Genomic DNA, 24,307 nt, shown 5'->3' with positions numbered 1-24,307 from the left:
ATAGAGAGAGAGAGAGAGAGAGAGAGAGAGAGAGAGAGAGAGAGAGAGAGAGATTGTGAAAACATTTTAGGCTCTGAAAACTGAAAGAGAACGAAAGCAGCAACTTGTTCAGTTGTTAAATTTTCCAGGAACTTGTAGACTGTCAGGTTTTTGTGAACTTAAAAAAGAAAACAAATCTTTCACGAGCCCCGACTCTCCAAATAGTTATTCCTTTCAATGATTTGTTAGCTGGACTGGGATACACAATGTGGGTCGGAATCCCTGTATGGGATTCTAAATGTTTTCAACTCATCAAATTTTATATGAGCTGCATGTTATGTCATGTTACATAACATTCAAGGCTTAGGTATTTATTCAGGAGTGTTACTGTCTACATCACAATTGACCAGACAGGCAGCGGACACATTGGATTTTTTTCATTTAATTCTTTTTGACCGTTCTCTGGAAACTCAAGAGACGGTAGAGATTGAAAGTTCAGCAGTTTCTGAAATACTCAGGCATCCATTTCTGAACAAATAAAACTTGCTGAGAAGCAGTGTTTCATTTTCAATACGGACCCACTTAAACAAACCGCCGGCAGATGACAAAATTGTTAAAACAGACAATAAGCAACACAAAATACATTAACAAACCACCTGAAAATATCAAATAAAAATAGGCGACTCTAGAAATAAAGCATGAAAAACATAAAGTACAATCCATTAATGCTTACTCAATTGTCCTTAAAATGTGTTTAAAATCCTCCAGTTGAATTAAGCTGCACAATTTCAGGTCGTAAAGTGAAAGTGATGTAGGAAAAATGCGTTTTTCATAATATTATGTAAAAAAAATTATAAAATTTTAATAGCAGAAGATAAAATATTTATTTCAATACAAATACTGTTATTTTAGATTTGTAATAACAATAATAAACATTACATTGTATTATTATATAATGAACAACGTGAAAAATAATAAATGTTGCAGGTATCTTGTATCCATCTAAAAATATTTTCAACTTTGGAAGCTAGTTTTGAAAAGCTAGAGAAGCTTTTGCATATTGATAACATCAGTTTGCACTAAACTACCCAAGGTTGCCATTACTCTCAGTCTTGTGAAGTGAGTCTGAATCTCTTCCTCTATTGTTCATTTCTCAATACAATATGAGTATTTATATATTTTACTATGCAGATGTAAGTACACCGCTTTTAGAGCAGCAGCATGTGAGGTGTGCATGTTCACAACTGTATACACTTCACAGATAGGTAACAGCACTTTTTCTTTCTTATCAGAGTTCTGCACAATGAGCTGATCCAGCCCAGCCGAATTAAAGGAGTGAGATGACAGGGTTAGGGTTTTATTAGGAAAGTATATAATTTGATACTATTGCTGCATACTGCAATGACCATTTCTATGATTTACCTTGAGTTTTACAGACACGGCTGCTTAGAACCTGTAAGTTTAGCACCTATTAAAAACTACATTAAGTATAAAAATCAAAAGTCTAAAGCCAAATACTGTAATGCTATTACAGTATTGGCATGCATGCACCTTGAGATTCAATATTCTGCCAAATATTGCATCCAAGTTATTCTTTGTGATTGTCTCAAATTAATATTGGAATGATGATTGCAATGCCATATATTGTGCAGTTCTAGATGACAATTTTAGATAGATAGATAGATAGATAGATAGATAGATAGATAGATAGATAGATAGATAGATAGATAGATAGATAGATAGATAGATAGATAGATAGATAGATAAATAGATAGATAGATTTCCTCACCAATTATTATTATTATTATTATTATTATTATTAATTTTTTTTTTTTTTTTTTTACTTGTTTACGTTTACTACCCTAGAGTGATTTTTAATTTAAAATAAAGCGTATGATGACAGACTGCTCTGATCAGGCATGTGTGACTTGGACCAAATGGGGTCCTCAACTTCAAAACAAACAAAATGTCGGCGCACATCAGATGGGGACTTCAACGGTTATTACGGGCCCGAAACAAAGCTCTCTTCAGGTTTGATTTGTTTTATCTGTTTTGAATGGTGTGTTAAATGTGTTATCTAACTGATATAACTGATATAATGCGGAGCAAAGGATTGTGTAACGCCTATCATTAGCCGCATCTTTGTACGTGTGAGATTTAGCAAGCTAACTACCGAACTACAAAGCAAACGACCGTATTAGTGCGCAAATTCATTTGTGTTTATATCAGAACTGATTTAAAAATATTTTAAGCCCTGTAAATATCACTTTGTAACATTAATGTCATATGCTCTTGACAATCTAAAGTTTAAGACATCGGCTAGTAGTCAGCTAGCACATATTGTCGGGCTTAGTATGAGCAGAATTATTTTTCTAGCCTTTATTATTATTATTATTATTATTATTTGACCTTCTATCCTTATAACTAAAGAGTGGTCGTCGTGAATCTCAGCTAAAAAAAAAATGTTTATGACAAACTTTTCACGTTTCTACCAGGCTACCAGATCGGTCACAAACCACAGTATTAAGCTTCAGGGGAGTCCAGAGTCAGCCAGGGACAGGAACTACATACTTCTCAGGTGAGACACCACAGTCTCTGATCTCTCCTTTATCACCCTGTCATTCAAGTAGAAAGTGTTCAACCCTACCTGTGACGCTTTTCAGCGAGGAACCTGTCCATCCAGACTCAAGAAACTCCAAACCCAAAAAGCTTGAAATTCCTCCCAGGGAAGCCTGTTCTTGGAAGCGGTACGCAGGACTTTCCTTCTCCGAGCTCAGCTGGATCTTCATCTTTAGCCAGGTAATGGGTCAAGGACACTGCTGTACTTTGACACACTGGTTCTAAATACTATGCCCAAAACATATAATGAAATAAAATAACAGAGTAATATAGTATTCAAGCTGAATCAGTAATTATTCATATCACAATTAACACTGCTAGTGACCAGCAACTGAATGAAATCTGTTTACTGTTAGAACACACATTAAGCAAAAATAGTAATCAGCTGCCTTTACTGTTCATTGGTTCTTCTTCTGCTGCCAAAATATCCCTGGCCTGTCCAGACATATACTACTAAACCACTCAATGTTTAAGAAGTTTAACCCATTTTGCTGCCATGTGTAAAGATCAAAGCAGCAGTCCAAGTAAAAACACCAGAATAGTGTTTTTTGTTGATTATTGCCAGGTTGTGATTTTAATGCTGTGGCTGATTGAGTATGATCATTGCTGTCCTCATTTTGACTGTTAGGATCATTGCCCGTTACATTATAACCAGAGGGATACAGTTCTAAAGATGAAATATAATTAGAATTTGTCTAGAATAAACACAGCACGCTTTAGGAATGTGCGTGTTATGACTTGAATGCGTTTCTATTTTTACTCTTTAGCCAAGCATTTGTGTCTCCTTCAGGGAACTGTTTGAAATTGAGGGAGTGAAAAGTGTGTTCTTTGGCCCTGACTTCATTACTGTCACTAAAGTAAGCACTAAATATACAGCCCATCTCAGTGAAAGTATTGTTTGTAAGGAGGATCACATGAGATGTTTTATTTTTACTGTCAGATGGACGAGGATGTGGAGTGGACGGACATTAAACGGCATGTTTTAGATGCTATTTCCAAGTTCTTTGAGAGTGGGGACCCAATATCAACAGGAGCCGTGCACAGTGAAAGTAGTGAGTTTTTGTTAAAAGCCGTGTCCAGACTGTGGCTTGTATGAACACTTCGACATTTTACAATATTTTATGTTTCCTTTGGAACAGCTCTTTCTGAAGATGATGATGATGTTGTATCTATGATAAAGGAGCTTCTGGACACCAGAATTAGGTACAAAAACTACCAACTTGTCACTGTTTGCATGTATCTGTTTCACCCTAGTAAATCACTGTGATTATGTAGATATTGATAAGGAAAGGAAAAAAAAAGTACATGTCATGCTGACAGTTTCCCTTCTGCTGTTATGAGATAAAATTCTTGATCAGTGTGTCCACCATGCATCTGTTCTGACCAAATGTGTGTTATCTCTTTCCCTCACAAAGACCTACAGTGCAAGAGGATGGAGGCGACGTCATCTTTAAAGGCTTTGAGAACGGCACCGTAAAGTTAAAGCTGGTTGGATCCTGCACAGGATGTCCCAGCTCGACGGTTACTCTGAAAAACGGAATTCAGAACATGCTGCAGTTCTATATCCCAGAAGTGGACAACGTGGAGCAGGTGCTTAACTAAATTACTTTTTTTTTTCACCTGCGATTTGGGTTTGTCTGTGAGTAAAAAGCAGTTTGTACTTTTTTTTTTATAGTTGATACAATTGAACAATTTGTAAAAGCTATTTTATGGGCACACAAAAAGTTACTTTTTATATACATTTTTTGCAATTTTTAAAATTTGTCGAGCTGCATAGACTTCAGACAAAAAAAACATCTTAGATTATTAGTTCCTTCAAACAGATATACTTCCAAGCAAAGTTAAGTCTTCAAAAATTGTTGCAGGGGCTCGATAGACTGAATATATAGCAAATGTTATAGATATTATTATTACTGACATAAACAATACACCTTTAACTCTATAAAGCATGGACTGTTGATGAAAATAGATGGATAGTTATGGTATTTTAGTAATGGCACATGCATGAATAAAAATTAACCTTAGCAAAAGATAGCATTCCTTTCAGATACAGACCTATTATATTACTAAAAGGTTCACTTATTTCAGTAACACAGTTCATAAAGTTAAACACATTATATAATTATTTTTATTACATCCAGAATGATATTTTAAACTTTTAGTTTTGTTACATTTTCCCACTTATAGATCAAAACATGACATTTAAGATTGAAATATTACATCATACCATTGGAAACGTTTTAAAAACAAAGCATGGGCTTAATGAAAAGTATGTTTAATGCCTTTTAATGTTATACATAAAGACAATAACAATAAAATAAATTACTTGTGATGTGGTAGTATGTGGTTAAGTCATAATAAAATGAATTTAGCCAGTATTTTTGCTACAGAGGAAAGCCGTAGCGATTAATTTTTCAACTCATTAGGAACAATATATTTATTAAATTACATGCCTTAAAATTCTTTAATGTAGTTGACCTTAAAAATAATAACTCTGGGACTAAATATGTGAAATAACTGATAAACAATTAATACTTTGTCACTATATAAGTTTAAATGAGAATGTGGTTACGACAGCTGCTGAACCAATATTCATTCATTCAATAAACAATGAATAAATAATAAACTGCAAGTTTAAAGTTATATAAATTAAAAATAATGCAATATACAAACCACAATGGAAAATATATTTAAAATTATTAAAGGGAGATTACATTTGCTCTAAAAAATTTTCTCTTGCAACTTTCTTATATGTTTAGGTCTCATAGTGTAAGGCAACACAGTAACAATTACAATTACTAATGTTTAATTTTTTGCCCAGGTGGAAGACGAAGTGGATGAAATTAATTCAAAGGTTTTTGAAGAAGTGGAGCGTAAGCTACAAGAATAAGAACTTCAGCGACTAACAACTTGCTTATGAATTCTGTCAGAAGAGAAATATCTGTAAACGTGAGAAAACAGTATTTCTGTTGTTGCTCATACTGGATGAAAACCATGCAGTGAGAAAATTATTTCCAGATTTTCTTTTGCTTATGAACTAAATATTCTTACTGTAATTTGCATTAATATACTTTATGCCCCTGTTCCTAAAGAAAGATGACATACTGTATACAGAAAATGTTGTTTTTGTTGCTATAGAAAAGTTTTTTTTTTTTTTTTTACTGTGACTGTTTTAAATGTAGTGTTGTATTTATTTCTTATAAATATTGTACATTAAGAAAGAATATTTTGCTAAGATGATGATGATTTTGTGAAAGTTGATGACAGTGGTTTATGTCCTCCAGGAAAATTAGCCAGTTATTTGCATTTGCTCCTGCTTCACACATTATAAAAGAAGGTTAAACTGTGGAAATTATTACATTACTTAAATAAATGAATGGAGAAAAATTATTAAATTATCTATTGTGTGATAGTCGATTTATCGTATGAAACCCCAAAAGGTTATTAATATACATTGTGTTCCACTTTGTAATTTTACTATATCACATTAAAGTTTACTTTGACTGTTTTTCTGTTGTGTCTATCACTCATCTCAGATGGTTCATCATGAAGAAAAATGAGCTGCAGATTTTTGAAGAAAGAAGCAGACTGTGAGAGCTGCAGTGTAAAGTAATACCTCTGTGACAATGAAACAGTTGATTTTGATAAGAACATGAATGTGGTTTCCTCAGAATTTATTCAGACATGCTTTTGCGGCTAAATAAAGATGAAGCCTCTCCTTAATGATCTTCTAATATGTGCACAGATTTTAAAATACCGCTTTTTGAGCTACCTATAAGTATTTGTAGCATTATCTATTTGCCTGCTGCTATAAAGCCAAAGACATCAAAGGTTAAGTTGACATTTGAAGGTGAACTCACCATTTTTCTCATATTCCCAAAACTCAAAGTGCAACCTGATTTCAGGTCATTTTCACACTTTCCATACTGTTGGTGGAAAATTTTCCTAAACATTGAAACAATTGTCAATTTAATTGTAATTTTAAAACAAATCTAATATGTTGGAAGTCATACATTGAGGAATTTAACTGAGTGAAATATAAATAGTACTGTAAAGTGGCTTAAGAACAAACGAACATAAGATTATCCCAAATACAGTAAATAGGTAAACCAATTTATGCTGACTTTGCCACATGGGTCAGGGTAACCTTCCTGCGCATGCGCAATTTGCATTAACAATCGCCAGAGGTACATCGGTGAGTGTTATTATAGTATTTTATTTACCCAATATTTAATTTCGCTTTCTGATAATTTATTATAGTCATTATTAAAGCGGACAAAAGGGACACTGTTGTTTTACCGCGATTTTTCGCAGTTTTAACCTTTGTCGTTGACTGCTAACTGCCAGGGCCTCGCGCTCGTTATCGAACTAGCACGAGGCTAATATGGCAACAAAGCTAACGGTCTGGAAATGCTAGCCGTCCGTTGTGCAGTTGCAGTCCCACTGTTGAATGCTTTAAGCTGAATAAGGTGCGTTTGAATAATGTAAGAACAGTCATAAGAACGTAGCGTGCAAAAAGATTTAATAACATGCCAATGACTGCAACAACTGCCGCTTCATCTTTCGCCGGATAAATGTGAGAATTCGTGCTACTTTACCTGCTAACGTTGCTCAGCTGTCAGTCCGTGGCTAATGTTAGCTAGATGGACCGTCGAGTTCGCTGCTGTGTCAGCCTCTGTTGAAATCTTACAAAACTATTTATAAAATGTATTAAGGGCTTTCATATTTTTAGGCCATATTTGTCTAAATTATGAAAAAATAGTGCAATAAATATTTTGTGATTTGCCACTCGAAACCCTCTTTAATTTGCGAGCTTTTTAACAGCTGCTTTGTCTGCATTGTTGCAGTAAATTATAATTTAATCGAATTTCTTTAATGCGATTGAAGTACACTTGCAGGAGAATAAAACCGTTCCGTATAATAGTCTAAATGTTTTTTTGTTTTTTTTTAAGCTGAGCCTCTCTGTTTCCCTCTGTAGTGCACTGTAAGAAGCTGTTCTACTTGTAAACAGTCTCAGTAACTGCATATATCAGTGGATATCTTGTCCCTAAAACCCACACCGATTGCAGTGGAGTATTACCATCTCCACTTCCTTGTGTAAATAAACTTTATTTGGCTAAATTTAATTACTGACTCTGAGGTTAATGGACCTTTTTTTTTTAACTCCAATGGCACAACAAAGTATTTTCAGAATTATAGACAACTAAATTTAAAACGTTACTCACCTATACCCACCTATACATTTCCTTCTTGGTTATTAAAAGGTAACCAAGACGGCAAATAAAAACCCACCGAAGCTACATATTGTCTTTTTTTATACGCACTACTTCCTTTTACTACAGTTCAAATTGATGTTATTAATATTAAAAAGCATACATTTCTTAGCCTCAGAAATATCTGGGATGAGCATAAAAACGGCATAATTTGCTTTCCTTGTAACAAAATTAAATTAACATAACATGATGAAAAACCCTGAATGATAGTTATTTTACTTTGCTACCTTTGTTTTAATTTTATCCTTTATTTACATCAGAAATAATGGGCATGTCACTGCTCTGATCTCTTGATTGATTGATTTTTATTTTTTTTTTTGTTATGTTTTATTAATTGAAAACTATCATTGTTTGAATTTGTTTATTTTGGAAAAAAGGGGCAGATATTAATAAGAATTTTATTCTTCTTCTGCTACCTTTCATTTTATTTGTGTTTTGTATATTCTTTTTTTGTATGTATAGCATCTGTTTTGTTTTAAATGAAATGAATAAATTCTATATATAAAAAAAAAAAAAAAAAGATGCAAATGATTTTATTTAGAAGGTAATTGTGCTTTATACCATGCTAAGCATTTGCTTTGGATTTCAGTTTGTCTCATACTTGATTTTTTTTATGTTTTTCTGCAGCAAACAGAGACCTGGTAAACGGAGTCAGCCCTAACCCTGAATGAGTCATGGCCCAGTTCGGGGGACAGAAGAATCCGCCATGGGCAACTCAGTTTGCTGCCACAGCTGTGTCTCAGCCGGGTCACTCAGGACAGTCTCTTGACCTCAACAGCCTACACTGTAAGTAAGGCAAGCCGAAACCTCCTGGCAGATAAACGCTTGCTCGTAGGTTTGTCAGAAAATGACTGAGATGTTTCACTTTGGCACATTTTGTGTCCAATAAACGGTCGTAAATTTCGTTAACTTTTTCTACCTATTGATTATATAACATGATTGGACCAATCTGAATTAAATTTGTACATGCATTTACCAGCAATTGGAAAGTTGATAGTTGTTTGAAGGTTTATTAAAACATAAAAGCAAGCACTATTAGTGAACTCTTAATTGGCAGTATTGATGTACTCTTAATGATAACAGTTTGGGTGTTGGGTGTGAAGTGGTTCTCCTTTACAATAACATTATATGTAGCAGCATCTGTCTCCTCATTATTATTATATTTATTGTTGTTTAACCCTTGCAGCCCTCGGGGTGCAACAGCCGTCTCTCCTTGGAGCGTCTCCCTCCGTGTACTCTCAGCAGTCAGCCTTGGCTGCAGCTTCTCTCAGTAACCAGTCTGCAGCAAACTATCAGCTGTCTCAGCAAACTGCTGCTTTGCAGCAGCAAGCCGCAGCGGCCGCCGCAGCAGCTCTACAGCAGGTCAGTCACAGTAGTTGTCCAGATCTCAGGCAACGATCTGTTCATCTTGTCACTGTCTCATGTAACACTTTAACCACTGGCTATGATCCTGTCATTGTTTGCAGTCACAGATCAATTCGGCACTTCAGCAGTATCAGCAGCAGCAGCAACAACAGCAGCAGCAGCAGCAACAACAGCAACCTCCCCAGCAACCACCTCAACAACTGTATAATGTACCTCATCAGGTGAAGAACAGCCTTTTGTGTCACTTTTTTGAATTTCTGGACTAAGCTTTGTCTGAAGAAGAAGGTATCCTACAGATTTTTTTAGATTTCTTGCAGCAGCAAATTATAACTTAGCTTTGTTTTATTCATTTTGTTACGCTAATATGTAAGATCGTGTATAAATAAGAGTAGTAAAAATGCAATAAAAACGATAAGACAGCTTTGCTTTAAGTTAATAAAATGATCACATTTGTCATTCCTTCTGTTCATTTCACAGCTCCCTCAGCCTCAGCAGGCGCTGATCTCTCAGGTAAATCCAGAGCATGCATACCACGCCAACTGCTTTAGCGTTTTTCTTTTAATGTTTTCTGTTGATTTTAAAGACGTAGGTAAACATTTATTACTATTACATGTCATTTTCTGTCCTCGTGTCAAACAGTGTGTCTATAAAGTTGAGAGTTTTTAATAATCTCCATCTAACCTTCAGCCCCCCGTCGCATTGCCCACCAGCCTGAGTTTGTCCAACCCTCAGCAGACGGCCCAAATTACTGTGTCGTATCCAACACCGCGTTCAAGCCACCAACAGCAGACGCAGCCTCAGAAGCAGCGAGTCTTCACTGGTGTTGTCAATAAGCTACATGACACGTTTGGCTTTGTAGATGAAGATGTCTTCTTTCAGCTAAGGTGGGGAAGTGTTGTCAGACGGTCTGCTGCCTTGTAGAAATGAAATACTGGATGTAGTTCTATCTATTTTAAGCTACTGTAGTGTTACACTTTGTGTGTAAATGTCTGTTATTTTTTTAAAAAACCTTCCATAGTGCCGTGAAAGGAAAAACTCCCCAGGTCGGTGACAGGGTCCTAGTGGAAGCTGTGTACAACCCTAACATGCCCTTCAAGTGGAACGCCCAACGCATCCAGACATTACCTCAGCTGGCAAATCAGTCGGTGAGAGCATTCACAGCTTTATGAGCTCCATTAGTAATTTTCATTTAAAAATGCGTTTAAGTCATTCCTGCTTTGCTCTTTGTTTCATTTTCACGGATAACAAATGATTAAATACTAAACTTCATATACAGAAAAGGTCACAAGTTTCAATGAATTTGTTAGGTTATTACCTTTTAATTACATTCTCGTTGACTTTAAATCAAATGTTGTTGCACATTATTTTAAAAAAGGGGGATATAAAAAGTACTTATATGCGACTGGTTGAGTCTCTTAAGTAGTGTTTGTCTGGCTATTTGCTTAAGTTTATTTGTCTTTATTGCTCTGAGTAGATCTTGTTTTTCTGACTGTCCTCTGCAGCATGCCTGGTGTGATGAAAATGCCAGCTTACTTATTTTATTTCTAAATATCCAGAACAGGATTTCCCAGGTTCATTTTAAAATTTGGAAGACCTTAACCTTGTCTTCTATACTGCATCACTGTTTTTCTTTTTCTTTTTTTTTTATCCTTTTATCTTTCTGACCTTTTATTGTTGTGTTCTCAATCCCTCCTAGCTTCAGCAGCAGCCTCAGCCTTTACCTCAAGCTTCCCCACAGCTCGGCAGCCTTTACAATGAGCCAGGAATGCAGCTCCGCTACACAGATATGCACTCTGCTGTGGACAACAGACAAAATGTAACCATCTAGTCCCGAAACACACACTCTTGCTCACCCATTCGATTTTTGCATCCGTTTCTTTGACTTTTGTTTTACCTGCAGTGTTAATGGGTAATAACAATCTTAACAGTGTTTTTTTTTTTTTTTTTCATTTTGTTTCTATATTTCTCCTACAGAAGCTGCTGGTTTACTGTCATTATGGAGTGGGGGCTAATGTTTCCTCAGATGTTAATGTAAAATGTAGTCATTGTTTGTACTGCAAATGTGCTGATGAGGAATAATCTTTGCAGAAAAAGGTGTAAAAACAAGTCAAAGGCATGACAGTTTATAAATTCAAAGATCTCCACCTACAGTTCCTCACAGATTGAGGGATTTCAATCTGTGAAGGAAATCCTCAAGTAACTAAAACCTTGATTATTTTTTCTATTATGTTATTTTAACATAGGTTCTTATGGATTCCACTGAGGTTTTAATTGCCCAGTGGGTCAGAGTAATCAGATTACATATGCTGTTCTTTTCTGATCATCCTTGCCACAGTTTTGCGCCGATTCAAAATACATTTAGTTAACCATAAAGCTTTATAGACCTATAAATGACTCATTATACCAATTTGTGTTGTGTGATCAGAAACTGTTATCAACTGCATGCATTAACAGACACAGAGATTATTATTTATTCTTTATAAGAAAGATTTACCCAGTTGTTAAACTTGCATACAATATATTCTTGTTTTTGAAGCATGTCTGTGATTACTTATACCAGGGGTTCCCAAACCATTTCTATGCCGGGGCCCCCTAAACCACTTTAGCTTCTGGCCGGGGACTTTCTTTGTAAACCCACAGACAATGGTACAAAATATTTTAAAAAGCATTGACTTTTGTCAATGTGGGATGATAACAACCGACTAAAAGTGAGTTTACTTGGCCTTGAGTCCTTAGGGGATTTTTTGCAGCAGTGTCCTCCACAGCAGGACTGCTGGACGCTCCCTCCGGTTGCTTTCTTGACAGAAACATTTCAATTTCATGCTTGCTATGCTAGCTTGAGGAGCAAAGTAGATGACATATAACATTATTTTAAGTTGTAGTTTATAATAATACTTTAAAAAGTGATTAGAATTTATATTAAAAACAGTTCTAATCAAATATATAGAAATAAACTATAAAAATACTTGGTGTATTTATTTCACACTAGGGAAATGCATCAAAATATACACTGCACTGGTTATTGGTACGGCTGAGAATGTGGGATGACATGGCACTTAGCATTTTTCACTGGCACATTGGTGACATTTTATTTGATAAGTCGAGACCAGTGCGCATGACATGTATCACTGCAAAGAAAAAAGAAATAGCTGATGTTGCCTAACAATGTGGTATAAAACAATCATAGATTCACACCTTGTTGCTAAACACAATGTTGCACAGTAGGAACTGTGTTAACACCTTATAGTTCTAACACATTAGAGGTTATGCTGAACTTTAAAGGTGTGATAACTGAGACTGAGGGTAAAAATAAATAATTATCCAAATGTTCCAGTTCTGATAATGTTTTTTTTTTCCAACAGAACTTAATCACTTCTGGTTAAAATTTGTGTGGTCTCTCAAATGGACCATTGAAAAACCTTTTATGCCAAGCAGTGTTTTTGTTATGGTTTTAGTAGTTATGAACACATCTGTTTTTGTTTTAATATTTTTTTAGCCTGTTGTAAATGTTTGGGATTAAATAAAACAGAATAAATATCAGTAAGTTTTACACCTAGGAAAAAACAGCAGATGTTACTTTTTTTTGTTGCTAATATTAATGTGATACTTTTTCGCAACTGCTGTAGAAAAACAAAAATCACATTCCCCACTTCAGCATTGAACTTCCTTACATTGACATCTGCAGCATTCACTTTAAAAGACAAGCATTGCTCATTCTGTTTGGAGGTAAACCATCACATTACAAAATGCAAAAATATTAGTTTGCATCATTATGTTTAAAGTTTAGGTTAAAGAAAAAGACAGAATGAAATCTAAAGCTCTTCTTCTGTTTTAGGAAATCCTGTATGAAAAACAAGATTTCTCCAGGTCTTTGTTTCAAGCAGCCCTGTCAGACTTTCTCCCAGCTTCTGTCTTCTGAACAATCACTGATCCAGAGTCTTATCTGTTTTAGCCGTTTTTTTGTGCAGTCTTTGGCAAGTTCGAGGTTCATTCTGTTCAACCTTTTTTTTTTTTTTTTTTTTTTTTTTTTTTTTTTTAGACATTTCTTTCCCAGATTTAAAAATCTTTTCATGTGTTTTCTTTTTTCCTGCCCTCCCGGTATGGTGTAGAGCCAGGCTCAGGCTTCTAACATGATCAAGTCAGCCCCAACCATGCTGCAGTCGCTACCTCCCCCAACCACGTTCAGTGTTCAAGCCCAGGCCCCCCCACCGTCCCTCCTGCAAGCCCAGCTGTCTGCTGCTTCTCTGGCCCCTCTCCTTCAGAACCCCCCTCAGCCTCTGCTCCCTCAGCCTCCAACCAAAGGTAAAATCTCATACTTTTGTTTTAAAAGTTGATGCAGCTTGCTTACTTTCATTTTCAGATCTGATTTTAATTTCAGTTCGTAAAACGTTAAACCCCATAAAGAAGCTTCCTCTTTTTGTGATGTGATGAGTGTTTACCTCTGTGTCCAGACGTATTTGCTGGCGGTTTGCTTCAACCCCCTGTGAGAATAATGCAGCAGCCGCAGACCCTCCGACGAATCGAGCCTCCGACTCGTTTTACCACCCGAAACGATCGGGGTCCTGAACTCATCCTCCGGACTAAGGAAGAACGCAGGTGCGACGTTGTACAGTCTGAACGCAGCTGCTGGCTCTGTCTCCGCCACACGATTTAATCACTGGAGTGTTTTCATGCAATTCTTTAGCAGAGACAGAGACCGTGAGCGGAGGCGATCTAGAGAACGCTCTCCCACCCGCAAACGATCTCGAGACCGCTCCCCGAGACGGGAACGCTCCCCCAGACGTCCACGCAGGGTGCTCCCACGCTACACGGTCCAGTTTTCCAAGTTCAGCTTAGACGGGTGAATACGATCGCTGCTTGTTGCGTTGAATGCGGGAGTAGATGGAGAATACTTACCAGCATGTCAAGAATGTGATTGCTGATGTTTCGACTGCTCTTTATTTTGTTCTTCAGCTCCAGTTGCGACTTGATGGAGCTGAGGCGGCGCTATCAGAGCCTCTACATCCCCAGTGACTTCTTTAACGCGGTTTTCACCTGGGTGGACGCCTTCCCTCTTACAAGGCCCTTCCAGTTCAGTAACGCCTGTAACTTCCACATCTTGCACAAAGAAGTAGATCCTCCAGTCAAAAACACAGCTGTGCTGGACCCTCCTGACGTTAACCACACCTACAGCGCAAAGGTACAATATTTACTGATAAATATGTTGAATATATGCTGCTTTTTTAAGCCTGTAAAACAGTTAATGTAAAGAATATTTTAAGGTTCCTTTCTGAAGACTTTTAGCTTTTATTGAGGGGTGGTGGGGGGCTAAAACTGTGAAACAGTTTTAATGTTACGTTCTGTCAAGAAACATCAATAACACTCAGACTTATTCAGTGTATAAATACTAGCTAAACAAATCAATCTGACTCGTGATCAGAGTCTAAGACAACCTTCTGAAGTTTCGAGGATGGAAGACAGGGAAGCTCTCGGCTGTCTGATTGGGGTTCAGCTAGATTAATATACAACTGTGTATTTCTGAGCAAAAGAACCCAAAGTGGGGTTTGTCTTTGTTTCAGGTGATGCTGCTTGCTAACCCCAGTTTAGAGGAGCTTTACCACAAGTCGTGTGCTCTGGCCGAGGACCCCCAGGAAGTCAGAGACTCCTTCCAACATCCTGCTAGGCTCATCAAGGTACGTCAGACCCTCTCTGTGTTTTCTCCATGATGCATGGAACCTGTTCTGTTGCTGAGCAGCTTGTGTGGAAAAATAATGACTGATGTTGGCTCTTTGAATTTAAAAATTGTTTTCCTTTGTGGTCGTGGATTCTTTGAGGTATGACTATTTCTTCTACCCGCTGGCCTTTTTTTGATTCTTTGTATGTTTTTATCGTCTCCGGTTCCCACTCTTTTAAACTCTTTGGCATTTTTCTCTTCTGTATTTCAACCTAACTGTTGTGCTGTCATTTGCTCCCTTTTCTCCTCTCCTTCAGTTTTTGGTGGGCATGCGAGGTAAAGACGAGGCCATGGCAATCGGAGGTCATTGGTCTCCCTCTCTGGACGGAGCGGACCCAGAGAAGGACCCGGCTGTCCTCATTAAGACAGCCATACGCTGTTGCAGGGCACTCACAGGCATAGACCTTAGTCTGTGCACTCAGTGGTAAGTACTGCTCTTCGCACAACTTTCATTTTTCCCCTATTTACAATATTTAAGCTTAAGAGTTAGTTTAACTCTTAAATTTTATATAAATGATGCATTTATTTTTTTATATGAAGCTTGTTCAATATTACTTCTCTCTTTTGCATTATTATTATTATTATTATTATTATTATTATTATTATTATTATTATTATCATTATCCTGTTGTTAATTTGCAGTTTATTATTATTATTTGTTGTTCATTGTCCTTCTGGGACTTGTGTGTGTTGTCTTGGCTCTCTCCATGACATTCTGCTCATACATTTTGTTGTGATAAAAACCCAAACGCATGGACTTGGTGGCTGGAAGCTGTAGCCTGGAGCAGAAGACCATTACTTTGTCTCTTTTTATTTCATCATTTATTTTCTATTCTCCCTGTTAAATATCTTATATATTTAACTGGCTTTCAGTGTCTCTTGATTCTGTCTCTCTTTGCACAACTCTAATGTAGTGCATTAAGTGTATCCTAGGTTTAATGCAGAGCGCTCATCCAGTAATTGGCTGAAACTGTAACGGGGTTGAGTTTTGGTTTTTTTTTTATTATTTATTTTTTTTGTTATTGTCTGTTGTTGTTGTTTTCAAAATGGCTGCCGTAACCTGTGACAACAGATGAAGAGCTGCAGACTGGGTCCATTTGTCTGTGCTGAGTGTTGTGTGGGAGCCGGGTCAATGCAATGATTTCTGTGATCATTCAGTGGCCGGATGGGTTGGGGAGTAGCTGTAGAAGGCTTGCCCTAGGAAGGCTCGCCTTTGATTCTGTGCCGTGACCAGAATGTTTCTTTCCAATGCACCCTCTTCCTTTGCGACAGGTATCGTTTTGCAGAGATTCGCTATCACCGGCCGGAGGAGACACACAAGGGGCGGACAGTCCCCGCTCATGTGGAGACAGTGGTTTTGTTTCTTCCGGATGTTTGGCATTGTCTTCCTACCCGCTCAGAGTGGGAAGTGCTGTCACGGCGACTCCGGGAGCAGCTGGCTGAGAAGCTGTCGGCCGAGCGAAAGGAGGCGGATGGAGAACAGGCACTGAACCGCTAATCCTTCTCTTCTCATTTCCGCTTCTCACAGGAAGGCACAGGAATTACAAAACAGAAAACACACACACATCGCAGATACACAGCAGACAAAAAAGCACAGCGCACCCTTCAGACACACCAGTACGAACACAGGCATATCAGTGCTCCACCAAACCTCACCTAGACTTCTTCTGTTTACTCCTTTTCCACCTGCTCCCCTTTTTCCTCCGCTCGAACTCCTCCATTCCTCCATCAGCACCTCCACCTTCCCTCACATCCAGCAGACACATACAGTGGAAGCAGTGAGACTAGGTTGTGTTGTGCAGGCCCCAGTCGCAAATGGTAAAACAGCTTCCAGTTCCCTAAGCACCTTGTGATTAGGTGCTGTTCTGATGCTGCGACTCATTTTAATCTTCTGTTAACTTGGACGGCCTAACTGGGCTTTTAAAAGCTTATTTATTCATTTGTTTAATCAATTTGAACCAGCGGTCAGTTCTCAACTCTGGAACTCTTCACTTCAAAACAGGCTGGAAACTGTGGAGCCACTTGCGTGCACATAATGTTTGTTGTAGAAATGTGTATATTTATAATTTTTTGTTTTTTTGTTCTTCACATCAATTTGAATACCTTCTGACAACAAAAAGAGAATCTCCCCAAAGTCTTGTTGCTTGTCTGTTCTTATTGTTGGATTCAACGCTCTCATTTGGACTGTACATAGAACTTGGTTTTTCCAGGGCCGTATTTTGGACAGAAGTCTCCTATATGATGTAGACATGTAAAACTCCTAAGTGGGACTTCCCCAGACGTAGAGCATGTTAGGGCTACCCTATCTTCAGTTCACCTGATGTACCCACACGCCTTTTGGTCACACCTCTCATTGATTTTTGACCTTTTTTGTGTTCCACAGATTGATTGATTGGCAGCTGGGGGAAATTTCTGTTGTTTTTTTATTTTTTTATTTTATTTTTTTTTATGAGAGCTAGAGAGCTTCCCTGTGTATGCTTCAGTAGCAGTGGACTTAAACACAGCCAAGCTCACTAGAACAAGGCAGTGAAAGACAGATGATACCTTGCTTCTTGCACGGATCAACTTTGAAAGCTTACTAAATCCATGAAATGTGTGCTGACTGTTGTCCCACCTCTCCTCCCCCCTCCCGCCTTCTTTCTATTTGAATAATTTCCCATCAAGGAGGAAGAGGAAAAAGACAACGAAGAGTCTAAGGATGTCAGTATTGCCACTCATTGGACTAAACTTGACCCAAAATCAATGAAGGTAGGGTTCAAAATAAGAACGAAATTGATTCTAGAACAATGTTTCTGACATATGAATAACTTTTTTTTAATTCATAGTTGCATGTGAATAAAAAAAAAGTGTTTTGCTTAATTTTTCATTATTTTAGGTTAAATAAAACGAAACATATTTATGTTTGCTCCTCTCGTAGGTCAATGACCTGCGTAGAGAACTTGACTGTCGCTCTCTGAGCTCAAAGGGATTGAAATCCCAGCTCATAGCGCGCCTCACCAAGCAGCTGAAGGTGGAGGAGCAGGTGGAGGAGTCCAAAGAGCCCGAGAAGGTAGAAGTTAAAGTAGCAGAGGAAGAGGAGCCGCCTCGCACCGAGGACGACAAAGAGGTACTGGCTCGACTGTTCATGAGGAAGTGGTCTAAAGAAGTTTTCAGTCATCTGGTAACAACTTATTAATGACATCAACACATGAAAGTGCCCGAATGTTAAACATGAGGGCAAAGCTAGCAATTTAAAATGCTAGCTTAGCTAGCATTTTAAATTGCTAGCTTCTTCGTTTAGTTTAGCTTCTTCGTTTCCCCAGAAGTTGAGAAAAAAACAACAACCACGTTTTAGTGAAGATTTTAAAGTTTTAACGTATCTGAATTTTTTTCACAAAGCAATCGGTCATTGATGATTTGAGTAATTATTATAAATGAGCATAAAACATTTATGAATATGAAGTTGTATGAAAGTTTAATATGTACTATTTTTTTATTTTATTTTTCTGATCCTGTAAAAATGATTGTCGTGTAGCTGCTTTTTCTCTATTACTTGGCTTAAATTGTACCTAAGCTTTAAAGGGTGAACACTTCCATTGCATTTTTAGTCTTTTCCAGGGGGAAAAAAAACAAACACTTTTGATGTTTTTCTTTGATAGGACGATGAAAAAAAGAAGCAGGAAGAGCTCGAGCGCCAGCGGAGAGAAAGGCGCTACATCCTTCCCGATGAGCCCACCATCTTGGTGTACCCCAACTGGGCTGCCAAAAACGGCAAATTTGACTGCAGCATCATGTCCCTCAGTGTGCTGCTGGACTACAGACTGGAGGACAACAAGGAGCATTCGTTTGAAGTAAGACTCTTTTTGCATTTTAATGACTCAAAAGAATTTTTTGGAAAAGGAGAAACTCAGATACAAAGTTGAGATAGAGAATAAAAGAAAACACTAAAGTAACTGTAGTATAGTTAAATTTATTTGGTAAAAGGGTGGAATGAAGACCTCCTTCCCCGCTTTTAGCATCAAGACCTCTAAGGTTGTGTTTACGTGTAGATCGATTGGACGCACGTTTACTACTGCAGAGGCTTATTATCCTGTTTCCTCGCAGGTTTCCCTGTTTGCTGAGCTGTTTAACGAGATGCTGCAGAGAGACTTTGGCCACCGCATCTACAAAGCGCTCGCTTCGCTTCCTGCAAAGGATGAGAAGAAGGAAAAAAAGGTCAAAAGGGAGGCAGACAAGAAGGATGCTGAAAAACGGGAAATTAAAAAGGAAAAAGAAGAAGAGATTGAGGAGCCGGTAGCAAAAAGGAACAAAGATGATGAGGAGGAGAAAAGAAAGGTGGGTTTGAAAAGCTTAATACTTTTATTTATCTGTTAAATGCTTAATAAGTGGCTGTGAAATCACGAGTTACGTTTTGACCCAGTACGATGACAAAACCATCAAAAAGGAGGAGTCTCGGGACGAGGATGAAAACGAAGACGAGGGCAGCACAGCCAATGCTGAAGAGTACGACCCCCTGGAGGCTGAAGATGCGGAGGACGATGATGACGACGACGATGGTATCTACACAGCTTTTGTTTCTGTTCTGTTTACATTTAAAACTGCTTTATATTAATTCAGGTGTTTATTAAATTTGACCCTTATGTGTTTATTTTTCCTTTTGTAAGACAAAGACGACGAAGACTCCAACGACAGGGACAGGAGAGACCGCAGAGATGACCGCAGGTCATCGAAGGACAGATCCTCTAAAGACAAGGTTGGGCCTTCCTCCTAGCAGCTGGATCATTTTGTTACTGATGTGGGGAAACATTGTTGTTGTTTTGTGCACCAGGAAAAGAAGCAGATGGTGACCCAGAACAGGGATCTGCTCATGGCGTTTGTCTACTTTGACCAGAGCCACTGCGGCTACTTGCTGGAGAGAGACCTGGAGGACATCCTGTACACTCTGGGTCTGCATCTTTCTCGTGCACAGGTGAACAAAAGCACAATATTTTTCAGCTTTCTGGGTCTGTTGCATTATGATGCTGCCTTTTTGGAGATTTTTGTTCTTGGTTTAAGTCTCCTGTTGATTTCTGTTTTTAGATCAAGAAACTTTTGAACAAACCTGTGGTCAGAGAGTCTTGTTACTACCGAAAACTTACAGACAGGGGAAAGGATGAAGCAGCGGCCTCCTTTAATGAAGCCCATATAGAAATCCTCATAGGTGAGTTGTGTGTCTAGTGTAATAAAACAACCAAACAGAAGCGTTTACTAATGCAAACTGTTCGTCTTCTTTTCCTGTCAGGTAACAGAGCTTTACTTCCCAGTCCGAAGGCTCATGCTTCATCAGAGGCGAGTGAGTCTGGTAATCTGATCGTGTACAATGGAGCCATGGTCGACGTTGGCAGCATGATGCAGAAACTGGAGAAGAGCGAAAAGGCTCGAGAGGAGATAGAGCAGAAGCTTATAACTCAGGATGCCAAAATGGGTAAACAGTGGATTGTGCCTTTCTGTAGTTTTGTAGGAAACAAGCTGCACAATACCAGATTCTCTTCAAGACGATGCTTGCATTCAATTTAGAATTTATTACTGATACACTAGCGACACTAGAGATAACACTGTAATCTCTAATTACATTGGAATTTCTGACAATAAAATGTGATTTTACAGCTTTAAAAGCAGTAAAATGATCCATATAATTTTATTACTGGCCACATTGGGTTTAATAGTAAGCATCGCTACAATATTGTGGGGTAACGCTAAGTAAAAATACTACATTATCACTACAAACTCTTAACAGGGTCAAATCAAATAGTGTATTTCTGTCAGCCTGTCTGACAAATTATGTTTACTGTTAATTAAAATATATAACACAGAGCAAATATAAATCTGTTTACTTGAAATGGAAACTAGACAAATAAAGCCTATTTTTGCAAAACTCCTACCACTAGATGGCATAAAGGTCTTCCAGCATAATATATGAGGTGAATTTGTGGAAATAGTCTAGAGGTGAGTTTGAGAGAAATTTGAAACATAAAAAATGCATGGCATGATCTAATTGCCACTACTCCAAACTTCAGACAGCAGGAGGAAACTCAATAAAAGTAACTTGAAACTGTGGGAATGGTTGAGCATAAAGTTTTAGTGGTTCTCAAACCGCAGCGTTTTTATCTAATCTCCACATTACGGTGTTTCAAATTAAAGAATGCTCAGTGTTTTTTTTTTGTAGCTGACGGTTGAAAATGTTGGTGGTTCTAGCATTTTGCGTGTGAGTGAGGCATCTCAACACTGTCAGATCTTTGTTGGGAGCAGACTTTATGACCGTTTGTCGCAACCTTAGTCACTGTGTTTGCTGTGGCTAAGAAACCATCCCCTTTCTGATAAAGATCGCTGGGAAAACAAATGTAGCAGCTTACTTTACTTTATTACTGACGTAGATTATTGAGCATACAATGAACATATATGCTGTACAAAGTTATTTACTATGAAGAACATACTTAGCTTTTTTCCAGTTTTTTTTTAATTACTTTATTAACTTTTTTACCTGTATTAATTCTATTGCTATTGATTAATTTCATTCCTTAAGAAAGAAACTGAAAGAATGATTATATATAATAAACCTAGTTCTTTCAATCTTCACTCCTATGTAAAAGCAAAATTTGTTTCAGCTCTTGTTTCCTTTCAGCTTAAAAACAGCAGAAGCTGACAAAATTATCCAACTTTTTTCTTGTCCTGCGTCTTTTCTATTTTGCTAAATTTGTTTTAAATTTAGCCAAACTTATATCATTTCTTGCCCTCATCCTTAAATGTGATTTTTTTTTTTTTTTTTATTCCCAGAGGAGGATGCAAAGCTTAAAGCTCAGCTAGAACTCGCCAACAAATCCCTAAGCAAGGAGTTGGAGGAAGTGACGAGCGCACTCAGCCGAACCGAAGAGACTCTGAGAGCCGTGAAGGAGAAAAAAACCGTCTATTACGAGCTGATGAGCAACTCTGCCAATTCCTTGATGACCACGGTCAATGGACTTTTGGATGTACTAAAGAAGGTGTGCAGTGGTCAACGTCACGCTCTACAGGCTCATGTTTTGTGTCGTCTACAATAAGCTCACACACTCTGTTGTCATTTCTGTCAGGATCAAGGAGGTGATTCTGGCGAGAAGGCTGCAGGCGATCCCATTCAGACGTCGCAGACAAACGGCGCTGACGAGTAACTTCGGATAGATGAAGCCAACCTGTAATGTTGATCTCAAATTGTAAATATACCCTGAAAGTGTCACTTGAATCTGTTTTAATTGAGCCTTTTGTCTCACAGGTATGTGTATAATTTAACTGAGAAGTTTAGATCCCCTGCTTGAAGTTTGACCCCCTTTTTTGTAGACTTTTCCCGTTGAGTCATTTTAACCAGGACAAAGCGTTGAAACGCTTATTTTCAAACTGACTTAGGTTCAGTTGCTAACATTTCGTTTCGCTGTTGCTTTAGCTTTGTCATGGCCAATGAAGTGCCGTATTGTGGATTTAAATGCCAGTATGTGTGAGTGGTACTTGAGTTTTTTTGTTTTGTTTTTTTTAACAAGCAATAATGATGCTATTTATGTGCTGGATAATTCATAGAGAACTATAATGAAAATAAACTGACTGGAGGGAGAAGGTGTGGAGGAGCTTTTTGTGGTTTTGGTTAAAATTTCTCTCCCTGTCCTCTGTTTGCCCCAATTATGTTTTTAACATTCAGTTGGTGGTTCATCTGTTTGACTAGTTTAACAGGTTTCTGATGGTTTTTTGGGTTTTTTTAAACACGTATGGCTATGCATGGCTCCTGCCTCTCTTGGACCTTTGTTCTGACTGTATCCACACCCACTGACTGCTCCGCCAGCCACAGTGCATCCTGTCTTTACTGTGACAAGCATTTGCTGATTTAGTTTTATTTTTTTTCTGATGAAAGGAAACGCGACATAAACCCAAAGTTAATCTCAATGAATGTGTGTTCAGCTGAAGGAATGAGCCTGAACATTTTGAATTCCATCTCTGAACTGTGTGCTGGTTTCGGTTGTTTCTAAGAAAATTAAAAAAACAAAAAGAGGCTTGATTACATTTAATGTCCTCCAAAGTAGGCGATTTTATTTTTCTATTGAAGATGTACTCTTTGGATGTCTTGTGCAAGAGTAAAGTGGTCCTTTTAACACTACATTGTGTCTGTGTGTGTGTAGCTTAACAATAAAATATAGTCCATTTAAATGTATTTTTTGGGGGGGGGAAAAAACAATAATTCTAAAAAAATGATCAAAGAAAATTGGGGCAGGAGACATTGCATCCCCTTGCCAGAAGATGGCAGCAGAGTTTACAGTCTGTGAAAAAGCAAACAGCTGAAAAGCCCAGGATTTACAAGCTTTTAAAAAAAAGATCACTTGCTATTTCAGAATGGTTGCCAAAATGGAGACTTTAATTAATGTTTTGGGCATCACCTGTTTCCTCCCTTGTCCTTTTACATTGACATTTTTAAAGAAACGGCAATTTATCCATTATTCACTAAACGTAACACCGATATGTAAGTCGCTCAAGCAAATGGAGAACTGACCTTGTGAAATTAATTTAAATTGGAATCAGAAACTTTTATGATTTAGTCATTTTTGCTCCAGCTAATTTTTTCTTTTAAAGGAATCTAAATTTTATACTTCTATTTGAAGGATTTACAGTCTAAACCTTGAAAAAGGATTGTAAAATTAAAAACTGGACAAAAAAAACAACCTTCAAAACAGTGAATATGTTTCCTTCATCTAAAACACTGCAGGCTTGACTTCCTTCATGTAATGTCGGTGTTCAAGATTCAACAATGAGACAGAGGACACACAAAGATGGCCGCCAGGTGAGAGAAAACAAAACGGCAGACACCGAAATCATAACAAAGGCCTGACATTTTGCCAAAAACATCTTGATGACTTAAAATATTCTGTGGCATGAGGAGACAAAAGTGAAGCTGCGTGGCCCATTTCATCAAGCTCAAAACAAAACGCATCACTTACTAGTAAACATGGTGGAGATGGTGTGATGGAGTTTGATTATGCAGCAAAACAACAAAAATAAGTAATCTCTTGTGTTTTTCTTCATTATTTTAGCTGCAGAAGAGGAAGCAGATTTAATAAACTTGTCTTTGCAACAAGCAGTTGTGAAAGTACCTAAACATCCCAGCTAAGTTGCTTGTCTGTTGTGTGTAAACAGCAATAGATCACTGGGTTTTGCCGCCTTGTGCTTGAGCGATTCATCGGTCAGGTTTAAGTGGCTTTACGAACCTAAAACAATGTGCCTGTGAAAATTGTCAGGTATTAAAACTGAACTGAAAATCTGTTTTAAAAAAGCGACAAATGCTCAAACAAAAGGGTTAATTATTATTTACGCTTGTACACCCTATGTT

General features: G+C 37.7%; 2 protein-coding genes across 6 annotated transcripts; both read left to right on the top strand.

Moving 5' to 3' along the window:
- The first annotated feature begins 1,902 nt into the window (after positions 1–1,902).
- LOC103476878 (NFU1 iron-sulfur cluster scaffold homolog, mitochondrial) lies at positions 1,903–6,106 on the top strand. The gene is made up of 8 exons (XM_008429591.2): positions 1,903–2,010; positions 2,475–2,557; positions 2,643–2,778; positions 3,389–3,455; positions 3,539–3,650; positions 3,738–3,801; positions 4,014–4,188; positions 5,420–6,106. The coding sequence occupies exons 1-8, from the start codon at positions 1,946–1,948 to the stop codon at positions 5,486–5,488; spliced, it is 771 nt and encodes a 256-aa protein (XP_008427813.1). The 5' UTR covers positions 1,903–1,945; the 3' UTR covers positions 5,489–6,106.
- Positions 6,107–6,720: 614 nt separating this feature from the next.
- Positions 6,721–24,083, top strand: ccar1 (cell division cycle and apoptosis regulator 1). Of its 5 annotated transcripts, XR_535560.2 has the most exons (28): positions 6,721–6,793; positions 8,499–8,657; positions 9,058–9,233; positions 9,338–9,457; positions 9,714–9,746; positions 9,924–10,120; positions 10,255–10,381; positions 10,933–11,052; positions 13,346–13,538; positions 13,688–13,832; positions 13,921–14,076; positions 14,190–14,415; positions 14,795–14,908; positions 15,207–15,373; positions 16,222–16,432; positions 17,614–17,697; positions 17,867–18,055; positions 18,588–18,779; positions 19,033–19,263; positions 19,349–19,484; positions 19,593–19,681; positions 19,757–19,897; positions 20,008–20,128; positions 20,210–20,392; positions 21,742–21,947; positions 22,035–22,154; positions 23,687–23,761; positions 24,012–24,083. XR_535560.2 is itself a non-coding variant. In XM_008429586.2 (26 exons), exons 2-26 carry the CDS (start codon positions 8,546–8,548, stop codon positions 22,110–22,112), a joined length of 3,747 nt encoding a protein of 1,248 aa, XP_008427808.1. In that variant the 5' UTR covers positions 6,721–6,793; positions 8,499–8,545; the 3' UTR covers positions 22,113–23,083. The 5 variants fall into 5 exon arrangements, 4 of the variants coding, with proteins under 4 accessions (XP_008427808.1, XP_008427811.1, XP_008427809.1 ...); XM_008429586.2 differs by lacking the exons at positions 23,687–23,761; positions 24,012–24,083 and having other exon boundaries at positions 22,035–23,083; XM_008429587.2 differs by lacking the exons at positions 6,721–6,793; positions 23,687–23,761; positions 24,012–24,083 and adding an exon at positions 6,981–7,067 and having other exon boundaries at positions 22,035–23,083.
- The last annotated feature ends 224 nt before the right edge of the window (positions 24,084–24,307 follow it).

Source organism: Poecilia reticulata, linkage group LG15 (assembly GCF_000633615.1).
Source record: "Poecilia reticulata strain Guanapo linkage group LG15, Guppy_female_1.0+MT, whole genome shotgun sequence".
Taxonomy (NCBI): domain Eukaryota; kingdom Metazoa; phylum Chordata; class Actinopteri; order Cyprinodontiformes; family Poeciliidae; genus Poecilia; species Poecilia reticulata.
Note: the sequence above shows the minus strand (reverse complement) of the source record. Positions and strands in the feature narration are given on the sequence as shown.